General features: G+C 49.8%; 2 protein-coding genes across 2 annotated transcripts; both read left to right on the top strand.

Annotated features, from left to right (window-relative positions):
* Positions 1–3,217: 3,217 nt before the first annotated feature.
* On the top strand, positions 3,218–4,663 carry LOC123045998 (mitogen-activated protein kinase kinase kinase 17-like). Its single transcript, XM_044469296.1, has one exon. The coding sequence runs from the start codon at positions 3,335–3,337 to the stop codon at positions 4,661–4,663; it is 1,329 nt and encodes a 442-aa protein (XP_044325231.1). The 5' UTR covers positions 3,218–3,334.
* Positions 4,664–17,578: 12,915 nt separating this feature from the next.
* Positions 17,579–19,131, top strand: LOC123045933 (mitogen-activated protein kinase kinase kinase 17-like). Its single transcript, XM_044469215.1, has one exon. It carries the CDS (start codon positions 17,677–17,679, stop codon positions 19,129–19,131), a length of 1,455 nt encoding a protein of 484 aa, XP_044325150.1. The 5' UTR covers positions 17,579–17,676.
* The last annotated feature ends 1,742 nt before the right edge of the window (positions 19,132–20,873 follow it).

Genomic DNA, 20,873 nt, shown 5'->3' with positions numbered 1-20,873 from the left:
TCATGGCTTTGAAAAATACTTGGATTTGATAAATTTACACAAACTTGGGAAAAATACGGGGATTTGGAAAAGTGCGTAAATGTTAAAAAATCACGGATTTGAAAAAAGTACGCGAATTTCAGAATAGTTCGCTGATTTGAAAAAAATTATGTTTATTTTTTAAAAAATACACGACCTTGAAAAAACTACGCGGAGTTGAAAAGTGTATGTGAATTTCAAAAAGTTCACGGATATAAAAAATTTAGAGGAATATGAGTGAGCACCAGTCAAAACCGGGGTGAGTCAACACCAAAAACCGGTCAAAACAGGGTCAAGGGACGAACCTTGTCCGATTTCGGTAGTTGGGGGTGCAAGTTGTCCAGTTTTGAAGTTAAGGGAGCAAATCTAGACTTCACGAAAAGTTGAGGGACGAAAAATATACTTTTCTCATTTATTTATCATGATGATACAACCGCATCTAAAGAATGTCCGGCCTCTGAATAGCATGATACACACTGCCAACAAATCCTTCACTCTCATATCTCCTGAAGACCGTCTTGATCTTGCGAATCATACCGGGCCCACTGTAGGCCGCTCGTCAACTGCACCAGTTCAGATTGACTTTTCATTTTGTTCCGTATGTAGTCCATGTTGAAATCTCTAAGAAGACTTATATTTAGAAACGAAACGAGTAGTATTTAATATTAATTTTGAAGGAAGAGGCGAGCTTTACCTTTTCTTTTTGGAGGAAATGTAATTAGTGGTAATCTGTGCATGCAATCATTGGTTGACTACGGAGTTAAGTTTGGTTGAAGTGCTACTACAGTGAAGGCTGACTTGTGCGGCTGTGTGACTTGGGGTGCACTTTTGGGCGTCGAGCTCATGTGCAGCAGCCGTCGGAAGAACGCTGCCGCCGCTCCTTTGCACGTCGTCAGTGAGCCAGATCTGACGCGTCGTACTTTTGTTGCGCAGCCACAGCCTGTGGTGAAATGATTTCGTGGGTCTCAAGTGTACCATCAAAGCCTGTTCTGCTTTCTTGTTGAGTCGGAGGAAGATGGACGGCCAAGACATAGCCATGCAGCAAGCTTTACTTGGCCCGGTGTTGAAGTGAAGTGAAGTGAAATGGAATCCATCAATCTATCCATGGGCGGCGGCACGCACGATGGCATTCATCACGTAGGAGTGATCGGCGACGTGCTGTGTTCACGCTGGCCAAGCAAGCAAAGCAACCCATCCGGCTCACCCGACGATCTGCGGACCGGCGTCTCCAGCCTTTCGGTTTCGGCGGCACCGCGCGTCCACCACTTGGCGGGATCGATCGACATGGGCCAGCGGCGGCGGCAACCCCCTACTCCGTCCGTCCCTGCCCACGCGCGACGCCACTTGTTCGCGGCTCGACGTGGCCGATGCGAGTTGAGCTGAGCGGTGCAGCACCCGCCGGCGTCGAGGACGTCGCGTGTGCGGCGGCCAGTGAAGTGAACGTGCCTGCATCTGCATATGCACGGGCATGTGGGTCGAATATTCCCTGCCATTCCTACTCCACTCCTATATGTGGAGGTGGACGCGGGCGAGATATTTTTACTCGGAATTTTCTCTCCGGTCCAGGAGACACCAACGTCTGACCCTGAGGCCTCTCGCCGTGAGCTTTCCCGGTGAAAGGCAATGCTGTTGCTGCTGCGTTCAGTGTTACCTAGTACTTCCGTCAGAGTATTGGTTTTAGATGAGTGTTGGGGGTAGACACACACGAAACAGTCCGGTGGTGGACTTGGCCAAGGCCAACCACAGTGCCAAAGTACCAACCGTGGCGACCCAATTGGCCAACTCCGTTCAGGTGCAGCCGCTGACTTCGACGGCCGATCCGTTTACTCTAAGACGCGGCCAACCCAGCACACTGCTCCGTTTCTGACAGTCCCCCGTCTCGCAACGACCGACCAAGACTTTGTCGACTACCGTTGCACTAGCGAGTAGCGAGTTAGTCTCTCCCCCAGGTTACTAGTGAGTGCCTTCGACGAATCCTAGGCTGAGCTCAAAATGCGAGAGATTTGACACGAATTTTGCCTTTTCCGGCTCCGGCACGAGATAATTTTTTTTTGCATGATAATACGTGTTCCATTAATAAAATAAAAATTCTGTTACAAGCTATGTAAACATCGATGTTACAGAACTAAAAAGATAGAATAATCCTATGCAAAAAACCAGCGCCTGTCCCTCTTCATTAGAAAAATGAGACAGATCACCTCTTCACACGAGCTCGACGCGGCACCATCGCTGATCAGCAGCTTTACGGACCTCCAAAGTAGTTTGCTTAAAGCAAAACCATTGTCGTTGAAAGAATCAGACCGGGGCAATATGTCCCCGAACATGTCATCGAACTCCAGAACAGACACACCCACGCGACTATGACGCCGGAGGAGGAAACTCAGCCTTCAACCATAAACCCAGCACAATATGCACCATCTTCCAGCTGTCACTTGCATAGACAATCGTCTGCGTGTACTCCTGAACGACAAAACTTCCCTGCTCCAGCATGACGTCGGAGATAACGCCGTAGCAACGGGGACAGAGCGGGAGGAGAGATGCACTTGATGGACTCACCGCCGCTGCCTCGCCGACACCAACCATGAACCCTAACGTCACCGATCTGAAGGACCGGCAAACACATGATGCCATTAACTTTGAGACGCCGCCATGATAAGCACCGCCAGTGTGAGAGTAGAGTTGAGAAAGATTTATTCGTCTGGACGCCGTTTCCACCACCACAACGACGCACCACGACTTACAAATCCAAACCCTAACTACAGAGCAGAGAAACGGGATCTCCCCTCCCTCCTGCTGCCAGAGCAGCAGCCGAAGGGAGAGAGGGCCAACGTCCTGATCAGTGGAGATCGGTGGAAGAAGATCCGCCTCTCTAGTCGCCTGGTTGTGGCGGTGGCTAGGGCAGAACCAGCCCGAGATTGGTTTTTGGCGCGAGATAATTTGACGCGTGTGGTAAGAATAGGAGGATCGCTCAGCTTGGTCAGATCAAGCCCCCCGCCCGCGCGTTCCCACTCACCGCCCAACCCCATCCGCCGCCGCGGGCGCGTGCCGAGACCCGAAGCAGCTTGCTTCCCACGCCTTTTCGCCTCTAGATTTCTTAGTCCCTGCACACGCCAAATACCTTTCATGTTCTAAACTTGCAATCTCTCCAACTTTTCCTCTCCACAAGTACTCCTTCCCCGTCCTATATATACACACACCCGCCAAAGAAAAAGGGAACCCATCAACAATTCAGCAGGCCACAAGCAAGCTCGACAACACAGAGTGCCAACAGAAACCACCACATCCCGATCCCAATTCGCAACGCAGAGTAAAGAAGATGGCCGTGTCCGTGGGCAAGCAATGGACGCGGGTGCGCACGCTCGGCCGCGGCGCCTCGGGGGCCGAGGTCTTCCTGGCCGCCGACGACGCCTCCGGGGAGCTCTTCGCGGTCAAGTCGGCGAGCTCGGCTTGCGCGGCGGCGCTGAGGAGGGAGCAGTGCATCATGTCCGGCCTGCGCTCCCCGCGCGTCGTCTCTTGCATCGGCGGCCGCGGCGCCCGTGACGGCTCCTACCAGCTCTTCCTCGAGTTTGCCCCCGGCGGCTCGCTGGCCGACCGAGTGGCGATCCACGGGGGCCTCGACGAGCGTGCCCTGCGCGGCTACGCGGCCGATGTGGCGGCCGGGCTCGCGTACCTCCACGGCGCCGGGATGGTGCACGGGGACGTCAAGGCGCGCAACGTCGTCATCGGCGCCGATGGCCGAGCCCAGCTCGCAGATTTTGGGTGCGCGAGGAAGGCGGGAGCCGGTGGCGGGCCGATCATCGGCGGCACGCCGGCGTTCATGGCGCCCGAGGTGGCGCGCGGCGAGGAGCAGGGCCCCGCGGCCGACGTCTGGGCGCTCGGCTGCATGGTTGTCGAGATGGCCACTGGACGCGGGCCGTGGAGCGGCATGGACGGCAACGCGCTCGCGGCGCTGCACCGGATCGGCTACACGGAGGCCGTGCCCGAGGTTCCCGAATGGCTATCCGCCGACGCGAAGGACTTCTTGGCCAGATGCCTTGTCAGGCAGGCCAGCGGCCGGTGCACGGCCGAGCTGCTGCTGGAGCACCAGTTCCTGGCCTCGGCTGCCGTCGACGCGAAGCCGCGAACCATGGAGGGCAAATTGGTGTCGCCGAAGAGCACGCTGGACGCAGCATTCTGGGAATCGAATTCAGACACGGATGAGGCGGAGCACGACAGCTCGGCCGAGATGAGGATGAGGGCATTGGCCTGCCCTGCCTCGGCGCTCCCGGACTGGGACTCCGAGGAGGGATGGATCGATGTGCTCGCCGCGCCAACTGAAGCACCCGACGCAGTGCCCCTGGTGATCGAGGAGATGACCGACCTGGACAACGGCGCGATCACAAACGAAGAACCCAGCGGCGCAGAGTCCGGCGTTCTCCCCATTACTTTGGACGTGGAGTACAACGGCGATGGCAATATAGCCTACGACGATTCAGTTAGGCATCGTCAGTCTTTTGAGTGTTTAGCTTGCCACGAATTATCATGTACCGAATTGTTGCTTTGCAACACAAAGAGTAATGCAAATGATCTCGCTCTTGCACAAGCACTCCGTTTTCGTACTGCTGCTCTATGTTTCACCGCTCCCCATTGCGACACCTTCGATTAGGCGGAAGAAATTTACATGCTACTTCGCCTGTACTACTAGGCAATACTAGGTCGCGTGGCCATGACTCCGACGGAGGAAATCCAGCGTGAATTCACAAGCTTGCCGGCCACGCTGCACACCGCGGCTTCCACCGCGAAAGGGTTCGAGTTGACGCGGAAAGAGCAGCGTCACAGCAGCTCACGCACTAGAAGCGATCCTTGGGAAAGTAGTAGTACTACACTAGCGCGCGGCCAGTCAAAAACTATTTTGTTGGGCTACGTGGGTCCAGCAGAGTCGACGAGCCGACCAGTGAAAGCGAAACCTTTTCAACGAGTGAGCGTCGCATCCTGAGATTGGTTTCATCCAGCCACGACCGCCCGCGTCCCCTCGCCGCTGCCCGACGCACTCGCCGGCTCGTCGTGCACTTCTGGGTCGCGTGTCGGCTGCGTGCTGGCGCGCGTGACACGTACTATGTACTATGCACCATGCTCTCCGTGCTTCGAATCAAGTTCCTTTTTTTATTGCTTAACTGAAATTCGGTTAAAATTAGCCATGAGGCTGCTAACAACATTTAGAAACCATCCAGGTGGTACAAATTCAGGGCAGTGCAGATATCATGCATAACTGTAATAATTACCTTGCATCTATCAGTTCCAAATAACATTTTGTCTTGTAAAAGAGCGGTCCACAACAGTTTCTCACATGTTGAAGTCTCCAATGTGATTGCTTCCTCTAGAGCATATGACGCTCGCTCCGAGTCACAACAGCACCAAGGATGATTTTACAATATAATTCACCAAAGCTGTAGTAGTATAGCCTCTCGTGTCAAGTGACACCAATGATTTTTAAAAATCCATCACTATATTTAGTTGAATCACTATATTTTTTTAATTGACACCATTGCCATAAAGCTGATCCCATCGGATCTCTTTTCCTGCTTCACCCATGAACAGGGATGCCCTGGATTACCGATTAGAACAGTACTTCACGCCCTGTGCATGCCAAAGTTCTTTTCAAACCAACCTTGCATTTTTCTACCTATGCTCTCCTTTCTCCAATATAATCAAATGTGCCACTAGTAATTCGGCCCACCGCCGTCAGCAAACAAAGCTACCACTCAGTAAAAGCTTCCACAGAAATATCCACCTCTTGTTTCATAGCATTAAAATTTCAGCTAAATGGCATAATACTAGGTTGAAGTGGGTCTTCGATTTCTTTTAGTGGGAAGATGACTTGGGATGAAAATTTGACTAAGTATCGTTTCTAGCATCATGACGAAGAGGAGATTGTCAAGATTCGTATTCACACTTCTGGGGATCGGGATTTTACCTAGCAAAAATGGCGATCGTTGCAACATATTGATGTTATTGTGAGACTTCGGGCATTGCCAAAGAAAGTGTGTCAACTCCAAAGATCATGTCATGCAACTACTTCAACAATCGTGGTGGGTTTCTTAACATGACTCTGATATTGCCCTTGTAAAGCTTTTGGGAACTTCTCTCATCTCCAATGCATGCAGTCAAGAGATCCGAGCAAACCTAGCCACCATCTTGCTTCAGTCATTGCCATGATCATCTCGGTGTTTACGACAGTTGGTTCTTTCAGGCTCGGAGTTCCAAACATTGACACCACGTTAGTTGGTTTTTTGTGGGTTGCGTACCTTGGGTACAAGTGTAATGGCAGTGTCACTTAAACCCAACGGCAACTCAACCTCATTGAGGAACTCCAAGATAGCTGTCACCATATCCTCTCCTATGATCGGCGTAACAATGTCGTTTGAAAAATCCGGTGGTGAAACGATCAACACCCGGAACCTTCGACGGAGTCATCTGGAATAGAGATATTTTAACTTCCTCTGTCGTGAACTCGCTTTCAAGACTATCATTCATTGCTTCTGCCACTCAAGGGGTTACAAACTGCAATAGTTCATTCATATCATTGTAGCCTTGAGGGAGATACAAACTATGAAAATAGTTTAGAATCTTGGAGTTCACTTCCTAAGAATCTCCTGGATCGATTCGACGCCAGCGTTAGCTAGCTTCTGGACCGATTCGAGCAGCGACGGCGACGCTGGGCGCCTCGTGCGAGCGACGCCGGCGGCTCCATATTTGGCCGCTTCGTGCGCTGTCCGCCGGCTTCATAGGAGCGAGCTAGCTAACCGTGGACATGGACGAGAAGGAGAAGAAGACGTGGGGAAGAATATACACGAATAATCGATTTTACAGTCCATGTTTAAGGGGTTTACACAGCCGCAGCTCAAACCAACACTTAAAATGCGTTTTTCGTGAACTGAAGCCCGTCTTTTCAGTTTTGCGGTTTAAGGGGTATGCTAGAGATGCTCCAATAGAAGTTCGGTACTTCAGGAAATATACTAAGGCACCGTCTCTTCAGTTGGTCAACCTCTTCCGGGCTTAAATTACTCACCAAGCTCCAAGTTAAACGTCAACGATGTACGCTATCGGCCTCAAGGTCAAATTCAGGCCCCCTTTTTCTGTACCTGCCCGTTTTTTTGAGAGGACGTTGACTACCTTTCGTATAAAAAGATTAGTTTGTACGTTGACTATGTTCGCTGGAACAAAAAAGCAAAGAAAAACAAAGCACGCAGACCTATTTTTCCGACTGCGCGCAATTGGCAAGCAACAGGTTTGAGTTGAAAGCGTTCCACTTTTGGAAATGGTTAGAAACTTAGAATTTACGTCCATTTTTGTAGAACTGTTCAAGAGGACCGAACAATTCTTCTTCTGAAGGTTCCATGTATGTGGCTCCGAATGAGTTTAGCTGAATGTTCTTTGCACTCACGCAGGCAATAGTTGCTGGATGTTGCATCCAGCGTAGTGTTACTTCAAGTAGAAGTTGGCTTGGCCGCATCATTTAACTCGAACTTATCTGCAACGACAGACGGCTCATACATATCGAGTTCGTGTGATCTTGTCCGTCGCTTTCATATCTGCCGAATATCGTTTCGATCGGCGCAGATCATACCGCGTGCACTGTTGGCCGCTACCGGCGTTCAGCAACGTCAAAGGGCCCCCGCCTGCTTCACAGTTGGGGCCTTTTCCAACGAAAAGCAAGAATCGTTGCCTTTTGGCTTGACAGCAACAGGGGCCAGAAAGAAAGATTATCACTAACAAATGGAATGTCGAATTAGTACCTGGCGGCCGGCAGTCGGCACCTGAACCCTGCAGAGTAGAGTACGTACTGAATTAATTAGTGAAAATTTACTTGTGCAATCATAAGATTTTTTGCGGGGAATATACAATCATTACTTGTTGACGAAAACAAGAGTTAAACTGCACTGAAGGCGCGGGGAGCAGCGAGGGGCATATCCGAAACTGCCCCTGTGTCCACCGTCGACCACTCGAGGGCAATGCGCACGGCCAACTCCTCGTCCACATCAAGGTTGGAGTCGAAGCGGCTGCCAGCGCTCAACAAGCTCACCGGAGTCGTCACGGTGCATTGGAATCGGAGAAATCGAAGGAGAGAAGAAGAAGAGAAGAGTTGTCGGGAAACGTATTAGAAAACAAAAAATTCATCCTACGAACACAATCCTAGGAACACTATGAAGATGCTTTAGAGGTTTAGATCGGATGTTAACAACTTCGAAATGCAGTGGGAGAAGAGTTGGTGTAGATCGTCAAGGTCTCTGGAACTGTTCACGAGTGATCTCTCGAACAAAAGACCAAAAGCACGGCCTTTCTACAGATTGCAAGCGTGCTTATGAGTTTTTCGCTGAATCACATATTTTATAATCGTAGCAGTTATAGCATAAAATATAAACTCTTAATTATAAACATGGAAATAACACTACAAGAAATATGTTAATACGTGACGGATCTTGTCCGTCACAAATTAAGGAAAAATTGTCATGGGTGCCCAACCTTGACGGATTTAAAATCCGTCATGTATATCGCGTCATAATTTGATATTGTGCTTTCCTTGACGGTTCTTGACCGTCATGGATCTGCCCCAGGCCCGCCCAGGCCCAAACCTTGGTGACGGAACAAATCCGTCATAGACTAACGCCACGTCGGATTTTCAGTTGACCAATTCAAGTGACGTGGCTGGCTGCGTGGATACTATTTTTCGTCACAAAAGTCGTCATGGATTTAGGCACAATTTAAAGCGCAATTTAAATTTGGTCGACCCCATTTCTTTTGGCCAGCCTTTGACACAGTACATTTTTAGCATAATCCGATACCCAAATCCTGTTTGTCCAACAAAAAGTATTTGCAAAGTTCCAGACATTACATAGTTTATCTGGCATGCAACCATCCATATGCATATACAACATAGTAGTTTACAAAATCCTCTATGAAATGATGTCTTACAACACAGATTGACAAAATATATCACACATCAGGGTTATGAACAAGTACAATCAATTTTACATCATCAAAACATATAAAATATTGAGGCTGTTACTCAGGCTCTTGCGGTCGGCGCTCTTGATGGCAACTATCATGTCGTGGCTGATTGTGATGACCAGCACCAAGTAGCCCGCTGTCCAAAATATAAAAATGAATTACATGTCCAAAATTCTTAAATCTTATAGTGTCTACAAATGAGAATAACATTGTATCTACTATAAAAGAAGAGTAGACCCGAGGTTGCTTAAAATTAATCCAAAGGAAAAGTGTGTGAATGAAAGTCAAATGACAAAGTAACAAAACACATATCATAGAACTCCAAGTACAATGGCAGCAGTAGTTGAGGCCATATAAAAGCCAACAAAATGGCATCACTGACAAACAATATCCCTCCATGATGTGTAAATTTGTTGACACATGAACATTTGAAGTTTACGACAACTAGGTCGACGAGTAACGACATGAAAGTTAATGTTTATGCTACAAGTACATCTTAAAGGTCTGAGAAATAGTAAACAATACTTGCATAGTACTATTATTTATAACAGGAAACAATAATGAAATGAAATGAACTAGTATATATTTATACAAGGTGACAACAGTAGGAAGAAGGCTTGCGCATGTGTAGCAAACCTCATCGGCTTGCACAAGAACTACAAATATAGTCTATACATGGCTTAAAAATTACTTCAGGGTTATTACGGTACAAGCCGAATCAGAACATATGAACAACGGGTGATGGCCACTCTAGTAGTGTATTGAAGCAATGCAAGGTTGTTAAGTTGCAAGCCAAAGTCTGAAGTTCCTTTTTTTCAATTGCTCATCTTGTACAGATTGCATTTTATATATGCTCAATATAGGGGAACAAAAAAGGTATCACCATGAAACAAAAAGCATTGCTTAAGTATAAAATCCTAGCACATATCCTCCAACAATTTCATATTTAACATCTTCAGCGCAAATCAGAAGCATTTCTATTTCTTTTGTAATCTTAATTAGTGTATGGAAGTTGAACTACTGCACGCATATACATAATAGTAAGAAGTCACCTTAGTTTTTAAAAGCTAAAATAATTCATGCACACAATTAATTAAGTAGGATGTAGGATCTTGGAGGACTTACATGTACGCCTTGCAGTAGCAATCACTAAGCTATTTTGATGGAATTTCATAAGGCCAGGTTTTTTGTTTTGACATGATGAAACATCTCAGCAAACATGTGAAAGGCACACCTACAGTAAGAAGGTGTCAACATCTGCACCTATAGGCAGCAAGTTGTGTATCAATAATTCAGAGAAAGAGAGTCACGTAATAGTGAAATCCAGGACATAAGCGAGAAGATAAACCCACTAGAGCAAGAGCTTCAACAAGAAAGCAAGTGAGGCATTATTCTTGCTGATTTTTTAACAACATCAGTGAACATCAAAATACGCTGTAAAACCTGCAGAATCACAAGAAACATTATAATCCATGAACCATTTGTCTATGTCAACTGTGTTGTACAGTAGTAAAAAGAGTAGTACCTCAAACAAAGCTCGCCTTGCACTTAGGATCCTTAATGGTAGGGAAGAATTGAAGAGCTCTGATTGCCTTAACCTGAAATAATAACCAAATTTATTTTTAAAATAAATGGATGTGCAGAAAAATTGCATCCAAGTTGAACAACAGGTATACATATTTCTTTGAACAACACAGCAAAGTCGATGATGGATGTGACATAAGTCAGTTTAATAAAGAAGATAACGACAATAATGTGTTCTGCCAAGGCCACACAAGCGTTGAGTAAAACTACCACCGAGAGTACATGTTTTGTTTCATCACACAGAATAAAAACAAAACATAATTCTCCAACCATAGCAACTCCACCAGATTTTAGTTTAGAAAATTATATGATTTTGTTTCTTACTTAGTATTCACATCAGAGATTATGTAATATGCATTTGTGGCTTATGAAATGCGGCTTAGCATATAATTTTCCTTGGCCAGACCCCAGGTAGATGCTTCATAATTTATATCACATTTCCATACTGCAATCCAGAGATTCAGATGTTTATGATAAAAAATCACAGAAAGAAACATGCAGCTAAATATGTTTTCTAACTCCAGTCCATCAATATTCACAACATCCGGGTACATGCTATAAAATCATAGGAGGCATAGAGCAGCCTTCTTTCTAATGGCAGGCCGGCATCTACTTGAAATATGATGAGATGTTTCATTACTCCGGCTGCTAAAGTCAGAAGATAGGAAAAGATGAGTGAAATATTGTCCACTCACGAGAAGTTACTAGGCACATCAATTAACAATGCATGTTACCATAGAAACGGGGGAGCTAGTAGTAACCATGCGTGACAAAAAATCAGGAGCAACATGATCTAATTTCAGATCTAGTGCCCGTATAGAAAATCAGCCATAGGAAATTGAGAATGACGAGTATGGCGTGGAAGGGAATTGAAACTCACCCTGCGTATTTGCCGCTGTGCACATGCAGCGCAGCCGCCCTAGTCCTTGACCTTGGTGACCACGCCACTCTGCCTCTAGCACGGTGGTCGCCGCAGTCCAGACCAATGGGCGCGAGCGCACCGATCTTGGGGGCGCCATCCACGAGGCGAATAGGGTGCGAAGCTGCATGGTGTGGGACGGAGAGGAGCCGCCGAAGATTCGCCGACGATAGATGCGAAGCCGCAGCCAAAACCCTAGCCACGAGATTGGGTTCGCAGGTGACGCCAGAGACCAGGAGCGATGGATCCAGACGGACTGGGGGGTGGAGGGGTCGTAGATCAGCCCGTGAGCATGGTGCGCGGTGGAGGACGTCGCCGGAATCTGCGGCCGCTGGCCACGGCGTGAGGGGTCTCATGAGAGAGAGAGAGAGAGGGAGAAAGACGGGTTGCCAATGGGATGGATGGGTGCGGGCGCGGCAGATCTGGCAGTTGTCGGAGATGCGAGGTGAGAGGGGAGGGAGAGGAGGGGAGGGGGAGTGCCGGCGGCGATCTGTGGGAGGAGGTAGGAAAAGAGGTGGTGCGTGGTGGGTGGCGGCTAGGAGAATCGGGAGGGGAAGAGAAGGAGGGGCAGAGAGCAGTGGGCTGAGGAGGAGGGTTCTAGGGTTAGCTTTTTATACGCGGATCAGTTACACGGGCTTTAGCGGGCTTGCGCGGGCTTGTAGGGCTGTAGCAGGATGTCCATGACAGTTTCTGAAAACGTCATCGGAAATCTGTCATGAATTAACAGGTTTCTTGTAGTGTAAATAATACAACGTTATTGCCATTAAAGCATATTTCCAACAGGGGTGAGAAAGGAGAATGAAGTGAGCGAGGGTTTTCGATTGGGTTTGTGTGGGGACGTAGTGGGGTAGGGGTGGGCCTTGCTGATGTGGCGGACGCTTCCGGGCGTGCCCGGGCCGTCCCCATGTCCGTCCTACATTTGGGTTGGATATGAGGGGGCGCCGAACAGCCCTGGCGTTTGAGGCCGGATTGAGTCGCCAAGGTGGGTCGGGTTTTTTGTCTGGTTCGTGACCGGGCAGCCTGCCTGGGCGTTTAAGACCGGTTTGAGATCTCCGACTGTAGATGCTCTTAGCTCCCGGCATATGGTACAAGATGTGGATGCTCATTGGTGTAACCTATCTCTCATCTAGCCTTGTTTTTCATGTACGCACAAAACACATTGAAATTCACTTTCACTTTGCCAAAGAGTAGCTCGCAAGTTACTCGGGCGTCAGATTCATTCTAGTCGGGGATCAGGTTGCTGATGGTTTCACAAAACCTGTCACAGCGAGAATGTTAGATGATTTCAAATACAATCTCAACCTTGATAAAATTTCATATGGTTTAAATTAGGGATAGTGTTATACAGGTAGATAGCGTAGATATAGAATTGAGTTAAATAGGTTTTGATCTCCTCTCTGTAAACCTCCTTCTCTCGATCTCTCATTTATCTGGATGCATCCTAGCTATCGTCCCTAATTTGTGTGCCACGGCCGGCCGGCTGTTCGCTTCAATTTGTAACTAGCGAGCTTCCCGCCATGTCTTACATACGGCATTTCCATCCCATTAGATGATTTCTGCAGTCATACCGATGGCAACACAATTATAACTAGTGATGGACTCGCAATTATAATTGATGGACACACAATTATAACTACTCCTTTAAAGGCTCTGCCCCTTCAGCTGGTCAACCTCTTCCCAGGTTAAGGGGGTGTTTGTTTCCAGGGACTTTTTTGTGTAGGACTAGAAAAAGTTCCTTTTAGAGACTTTTTTACCAAACGGGAGGGACTTTTTAGGGACTAAACTAGGTATTTGGGACTAAATGAAGAAAACTCTCAAGGAGAGTCTTTTTTGAGACTTTTTGAGACTTTTCCAACAATGTCTCTCCATGCATTCAATGGCCCGTCATCCCATGATGTTGTTTGATTGTTATTTTTCTATATATTAGGGGCAACATGGTCATTTAATAACCTCTAGGAAGGGACTAGGGACTTTTTAGTCTCTGGAAACAAACATGGAGAGACTTTTTAGGGACTAAAGACTTTTTAGTTGGACTAGAAAAAGTACTAGAACTTATGAACCAAACAGGCCCTAAGCTACCCGCAGAGCTTCAAATTAAATGTCAACGATGTGGGCTAGCTGCCTCGAGATCAAATTCAGGTGCCCTTTCCACTGTACCTGCCCAATTTTGAGAGGACGTTGACTACCTTTCCTATAGAAAGAGTAGTTTGGACGTTGACTATGTTCGCTGGAACACAAAGCAAAGAAAGCGAGACGCGGTTAATCTGCACCCGAGCTCATATGCTCCCGCATGAACAGTAAAATCGAAAAAAAATCAAAAAAAATTCAATTTTTTTTTGAGAGAAACATTGACAAAAGTTCTAAGTGCCTGCAAAAATTCGTCATGAAATCACATTCCTAGAAGGTGTGGCAAAAAAACAAAAATAGTACTATGAAAAAGCTACTTTCAAATGCATTTTGAAGCACTGAATTTGTTTTTTTTGCCACGCCTTACAGGAATGTGATTTCATGATGAATTTTTGCAGGCACTTAGAACTTTTGTCAATGTTTCTCTCGAAAAAAATTGGATTTTTTCGATTTTTTTCGATTTTTTTTCGATTTTACTGTTCATGCGGGAGCATATGAGCTCGGGTGCAGAATGGACTTTTCGAGCAGGCAGACCTTTTTCTTTCAACTGCGCACAATTTACGTCCATTTTTGTAGTACTGTCCAAGACGACGGAACAATTCTTCTTCTGAAGGTTCGATGTATGTGGCTCCGAATGAGTTTAGCTGAATGTTCTTTGCACGCACGCAGGCAACAGTTGCTGGATGTTGCATCCAGCTCAGTGTCACTTCAAGTAGAAGTTGGCTTGGCCGCTTCATCTAACTCAAACTTATCTGCAGCAGACGGCTCATACATATCGAGTTAGTGTGATCATGTCCGTCGCTTTCATATCTGCCCAATATCATTTCGATCGGCGCATATCATACCGGCGTTCAGTAAGGTCAAAGGGCCGCCACCTCCTTCACAGTTAGGCTTCCTTTTCCAACGAAAAGCAAGAATCGGCGCCAGAAAGAAAGATTATCATTAACAAATCGAATGTCGAATTAAATAGTGTTAGTACATGGCCGCCGGCAGTCGGCACTGGAACACTGCAGGGTAGTACTAAATTAATTAGTGATGATTTACTTGTGCGATCATAAGTTTTCTTTTTTGCGAGGAATATACAATTATTAAGTTGACAAGGGAATTAAGTTAAAGTACAACTACGGTGAAGGTTGACTTACGTGGCTGTGTGACTTGGGGTGCACATCTGGACATCGAGTTCATGTGCAGCAGCCGTGGGAAGAACGCTGCCGCCGCTCCTTTTCGCGTCGTCAGTCAGCCAGATCTGACGCGTCTACGTTAGTTTCTGCAACCGACTGGCAGTTTGCCACCACAGCTCGGCAGCCTCTCTAGTGAAATTATTTCGAGTTTCAAGTGCATCATCATAGGCTGTGGATACTCTAACTTAGCTAGATGTTAGAGTTAGTTTCCAGCTTAAGACTAACCCTACTAAACTAACTCTAGCTAAATAGGTGTTTGGATGACAAGGTTAGATTAATAATAAATATACTAGAAGAACTAGCTTCAATTAGCATCTTTTAGGTGGCATAGCTTTTTGGGTGGGTTAGATGAAACTAGCTCAAACTAGTCCTATCTTTGGATAATTAGGGCTATTTGAGCCTAAACTAGCTCAAACTAACTCTAACCCATGGATCCAAACAGGGCCATAGACTCTGTGGTTTTTCTTTTTGGAAGGTTTACCTTCTATAGTGTGGTGTGGGTTTCATTCTTCTACTGATGGAGAAAACTGGGCAGCCAAGTAGTGGCGTAGCTGGAGGGTGGACAGGGTGGTCCAAGGACCATTCTGTACATCGGCCCGGTACTTTAGTATATTTGTAAAAAAATAAATTAGGCCACAGTGCACATCAAAGGTATAAGTCCAAAAACTATGAATCTGATAACTAGCTCACTCGTTCCTTCCTACGTTCTCGTTGTACGCCTTACCCAAGAAACATCCCCTCGTATGCTTAAAGCAGTTTTTTTGTACGCTAGAGGATGGACTTGATCACCCGAAGTCTCCAACAGACCACACCACGACGGCGAACCCTAGTGTTCATCGTGGCAGAAGCCGATGACGCATTGCGCCAGGTAGGCATAAGGCGGCGGAGTGCCAGCGAAGCGGATGGCTAGTAATGCATGCACTGGGTAGAGCTAAACACCAAGGCAAGAACTCCGCCGACTTCACACATTTCCAATTTAAAATATGATTTCCATCTTCAATTCAAAGTTTGATTTTGCCTTCAAGGTTTAACTATGAGGTTTTTTTATTGTAGAATTGTTGCAAAAATCAAACTTACACATACATTCTATTGATACATTCTATACTAGCATGCAATGGCGGAGCAAGATGACATGTCAGTTTGGATCCTTCATGTGCTTGCTATATATCAATATTGGTGCGCCAAATAATTGGAAGAGGTATTGGCCCCCTCATCTTAACACATATAGCTCCGCCTCCGCTACATATATTGCAATGTTATATATTTTTTAGTATAAATATTGTATATATCAATTGTACCATCTTGACCGAAAATCCTGGTTACGCCACTGCGGCCAAGGCATGCTAGAGTTACTTGGCTTGGCTGGGCGGTTAAGTGAAGTAGAATCAAACAATCCAATGGCGGCATGCACCAGAGGAGCGTCTAGTGTTGGCAGTGGCGGCTGGTGGAGGACGAGTGAGCGGCGACGCTGGCCAACAAAGCGAAGCAACGCATCGGACTCGCGTGATGATCTGCCGCCCCACACCGCAAAACGGCGAAAGTAGGCGCGTCCACGACGCCACGCCCGGCTTTCGGTCGCCGCATCGGCATGGGCCAACAGCCAGTCGACCGTCACGAAGCACAACAAACGCCACTTGTTCACGGCTGGGCCGGCTCGACGTGGCCGGACACTGCAACGACACGTCGGATGCGATTTCGCAGCCGCACCCGAGTGTCGTGGACATTGCGTGTGTTGTGTAGCATCGGCGTCGAGGACGTGGCTGCATATGCACTGGGAATGGAATATTTCTTCCAATTTCAGGCCATCCTATTCTGATGTGGGGAACGGCGCATGCGATGCCGCGGACGAGGAGACGCGCGGGAGATATTTGCTCGGATTTCTCTCTCTCTGGTACGTCGAGGAGCCACCCGCGTTCAAGGCCGTCCACGACGAGCTTTTTACTCTTTCCCGGTGATGAAAGGGAACTTTCCCGGTGAATCGTCACCAGCTATGGAATTCGAGGAATCACGCCTGTAACCAGCTGTGAATTCTTCCTCCGGGGTAAAGAAAACTGGGGTCGGGACGTCGCTTACAATGTTTCAGAAATGACTGTTGCTGCCGCGTTCAGGAGTATATTTCCGTCGGTCTTGGTTCTAGATGTAGATGTTGGGGGCAGGCGCACACAAAGCTGTCCGGTGCAGTGCACCGCGGCGGTGGACTTGGTACGCCACAATGGCAAACGACCAGCCGAGGAGACCGAAGTGCCCAACTCCGCCCCCTTGAGTTCAGGTGCACCCGCTGACTTCCACCCACGATTCGTTTACATACGCAGACTCTGCTCTGTTTCACACGCCCCGTCTCGCTACGAGCGACCAAGACTTTGACAACTACTCCATGTTAGTAGTAGCAAATTTCCTCGGCTGAGCTCAAAACACACGCGCCATTAGATAGAAAATCCGGGCGGAAGTCGACCCGGGATGCGAGAGATTTGACACGGTTTAATGGTTTTCCTGTTCGGACACGAGATTATGAGACGCGGGGCAAGAAGAGGCTGAGCGCGAAGCTTGGTCAGGTCATGCCCGGACCGCGCGTTCCCACCCACAGTCACAGGAGGACGCCGCCGCCGCGAGCGCGTGCCGAGAGCCTAAACAGCTTGCTTCCCACGCCTTTTCGCTTCTGGATTTCCTTTCCTAACCCGTCCCCCCACACGCCAAACACTTTCGCCATGTTCCAAACTTTTCTTCTCTCCTACCCCTAAACCTATATATACGCGCACCCGCCACAAAAAGAAGGAACCCATCAACAATTCACAAGCAAGCTCGACAACAGAGTGCCAACAGAAACAACCCCATCCCGATCCCAATTCGCAACGCAGAGCGATGGCCGTGGGCAAGCAATGGACGCGGCTGCGCACGCTCGGCCGCGGCGGCTCGGGGGCTGAGGTCTTCCTCGCCGCGGACGATGTGTCGGGCCAGCTCTTCGCGGTCAAGTCCGCGACGGCGGCGTGCGCCTCGGCTCTTAAGAGGGAGGAGGGCCTCATGTCCTGCCTGCGCTCCCCGCGCGTCGTCTCCTGCATCGGCGGCCGCGACGCCCGCGACGGCTCCTACCAGCTCTTCCTCGAGTTCGCCCCCGGCGGCTCGCTGGCGGACCGGGTGGCCAGCAACGGGGGGCTCGACGAGTGCGCCGTCCGCGGGTACGCCGCTGACGTGGCGGCCGGGCTCGCGTACGTTCACGGCGCCGGGATGGTGCACGGGGACGTCAAGGGCAGGAACGTGGTGATCGGCGCCGACGGCCGCGCCAAGCTCGCGGACTTCGGGTGCTCTAAGAAAGCGGCCGCCGATGGTCCGATCATCGGCGGCACGCCGGCGTTCATGGCGCCGGAGGTGGCGCGCGGCGAGGAGCAGGGCCCCGCGGCCGACGTCTGGGCGCTCGGCTGCACGGTCGTCGAGATGGCCACAGGCCGCGCCCCGTGGACCGGCATGGACGGCAACGCGCTCGCCGCGCTGCACCGGATCGGGTACACGGAGGCCGTGCCCGAGGTGCCCGAGTGGATATCCGCTGAGGCAAAGGACTTCCTGCGCGGCTGCCTGATCAGGCAGGCCAGCGGCCGGTGCACGGCGGAGCAGCTGTTGAAGCATCCGTTCTTGGCCGCCGCCGTTGACGGCGCGAAGCCACAAGCCGTGGAGAGCAAAAGCAAATGGGTGTCGCCCAAGAGCACGCTGGACGCGGCATTCTGGGGGTCGGAGTCAGACACCGAGGAGGCGGAGCACGACAGCACGGCCGAGAGGAGGATCGGAGCATTGGCCTGCCCTGCCTCGGCGCTCCCGGACTGGGACTCCGACGAGGGCTGGATCGACGTGCTCTCCGCACCAACCGAAGCAGCGGACGCAGACGCCGTGCCGGCCAAGGAGACGACTGGCATCATCGCAGGCATTATCGCGATCACAAGTGAAGAAGAATCAGTACTAGATGCAGAGTCGGGCTTTCCCGACATTGCTGTTGACGTAGAGCACAGCAGGAGCTTCCTCGACGCAGGAGAAGCATATGAGGCTGATCCAGTCGTTAGGCATTACCAGTTTTTGAAGAGTTTAGTTTCTGGCCAATTAGTGTCATGCACTTGTAAATTATTAGTGCAAAGAGTACTGTTTTGCAACATAATCACTGATGCAATCGAATTCGTTGATACACAAACAGTATCCCGCTTGGCGCCGCTCCTCTGTTTTGTCCGCTCATACTTCTGCTCCCCATTGCTACGTGATAATGATGGGTTCACCCGAAAAAAAAAGATAATGATTGACGATTTAAAGGAAAAATTAGGTTGGACTTGGAATTAGAATCAGATGGATCGGCAAATTCGGAGGAAAATTAGGCCACACGACCAGTAAACTAGCAGCACGTCGCGTGGCCGTGACTCGGACGGAGGAAAGGGAGTCCAGCGTGGACTCAGAGCTTGCGCGCCACGGCGCCGCACGGTGAATCTTCCACCGCGGAAGGGCTGGGGTCGACGCGGAAAGCGCAGCGTCACTGCAGGCGTACTACTGCTCGAATGGATCGTCAACACAAAGCGCTGCCGCACGGTCAAAAACCTCTTGTTTTTACGTGGGTCCAGCAGACGGAGTCGACGGCCGACGAGCGAGCGAAAGCGGGTCAAGGAAGCGTCCCGTCCACAGATTGCTTCGCCGGGTCACGGGTGGAGATTCATCCAGCCACCACTCCTCCGGTGTCCTCTCGCCGCGCACCGGGACTCGTCGACTCGCCGTGCGCTTGTGGATGTCGTGTCGGCTGTGCGCCGGCGTAGTCTTTTTGTTTTTTGTGGGTGTGCCAGCGCAGTCGACACGTACCCCCTACACTCGTGGATGCTCCGCAATGCATGTTTCTCTGATGAGAACTGGCAGGCTCGTGCTTATCTGTTTCTCTGCTGAGTTAGTCCACACGGCACACGGCGGGCAGAGCACGAGCCCAAACACGTTTTAGAGCATCTCCAACACGCGCCCAACGCGTCGCACGGTAAAAACGGATTTGGCGCGTGTTCATCGTCTGGTTTGGCGCGGCGTGCAGCGTTTGCTACGGCAGCCGCGCTGAAAAGTCGCACGTGCAGCTCCAGCAGGCGCGGTAAAATGCAGCGCGCGCTCATTCTACAATATTTTTTAAATTAAAATTACATAAATAAAAAAACGATACAAAGATATTTTATATCGGTGCAACTACTACGGCATAGATAGATAGATAGTTCGACATGCATAGATAGATAGATACTACTACGGCATAGATAGATAGATAGAAACTACTACGGTATATATAGATAGAAAACTACTCCAAGTCGCTATCATCACCATCATCACTCTCGTCGGTGTCGTCCGAGGTTGAGAGCCATATATCGTCCCAACGTTCATCGTCCGAGGTGAAGAACGACCTCCATCTGCGGAGACGATGTCGCACTGCTCGTTCGCCACTGCCTTCCGCTGACGCCGGTCCGCCCGCTCCGAGCGGCGCCTTGCCGTCCTCTCCGCCCAGTAGGCACGCTCGGCGTCGACGTCCTCTGGGTGGCGACGGCGCCACTCCGCCATGGCTCGCTCGTCCTCTTCGGCGACGAGGAGACGGCGCTGCCGCCGAGAGTGGTCAGTACGGTCCATATCCGTGATGAGACGCGGCGGAGGGAGGAGGCGCTGCGCCTCCTCGCGCATGAAGACGTCCCGGAAATTCATCTGCGACCGGGGCCTCTCCAAGCGCCACGCCGCCGCATCGTACGCGCGGGCCGTCTCGCGCGCGCTCCGGAACGTCTTGAGGCCGAGCCGGACGTCGCCGGACTGTATTTCGGCGGAGTACCAGCCGTTGGGGCGCTCGCGGACGCCGCGAAAGCCGGAAGCACCCCGGCGGCGCGGCGGCATGGTGGCGCGATGGTGGCGCAGAAAGCGGCGAAGCGGAGAGGTTGCGAGGAGGAGGGCGCATGGTTGTTCTGTGTGCGTGACGAAGCGCGAAACTTTATAGGCGCGCGTGAAGCGGCGCGCCAAATCTACCCCGCCGCGTGCCGCTTTCTCCCGCACACGCGCAAACGCTTCCCGCACGCGGTAATTTT

Source organism: Triticum aestivum, chromosome 1A (genome assembly GCF_018294505.1).
Source record: "Triticum aestivum cultivar Chinese Spring chromosome 1A, IWGSC CS RefSeq v2.1, whole genome shotgun sequence".
Lineage (NCBI taxonomy): Eukaryota > Viridiplantae > Streptophyta > Magnoliopsida > Poales > Poaceae > Triticum > Triticum aestivum.
The sequence above is the reverse complement of the archived record's forward strand: the minus strand, read 5'-3'. Positions and strand labels throughout refer to the sequence as shown.

Bases quoted from the DNA above. Each gene is read 5' to 3' on its own strand.
- LOC123045998 (XM_044469296.1), top strand. From the start codon at position 3,335: ATGGCCGTGTCCGTGGGCAAGCAATGGACGCGGGTGCGCACGCTCGGC.
- LOC123045933 (XM_044469215.1), top strand. From the start codon at position 17,677: ATGGCCGTGGGCAAGCAATGGACGCGGCTGCGCACGCTCGGCCGCGGC.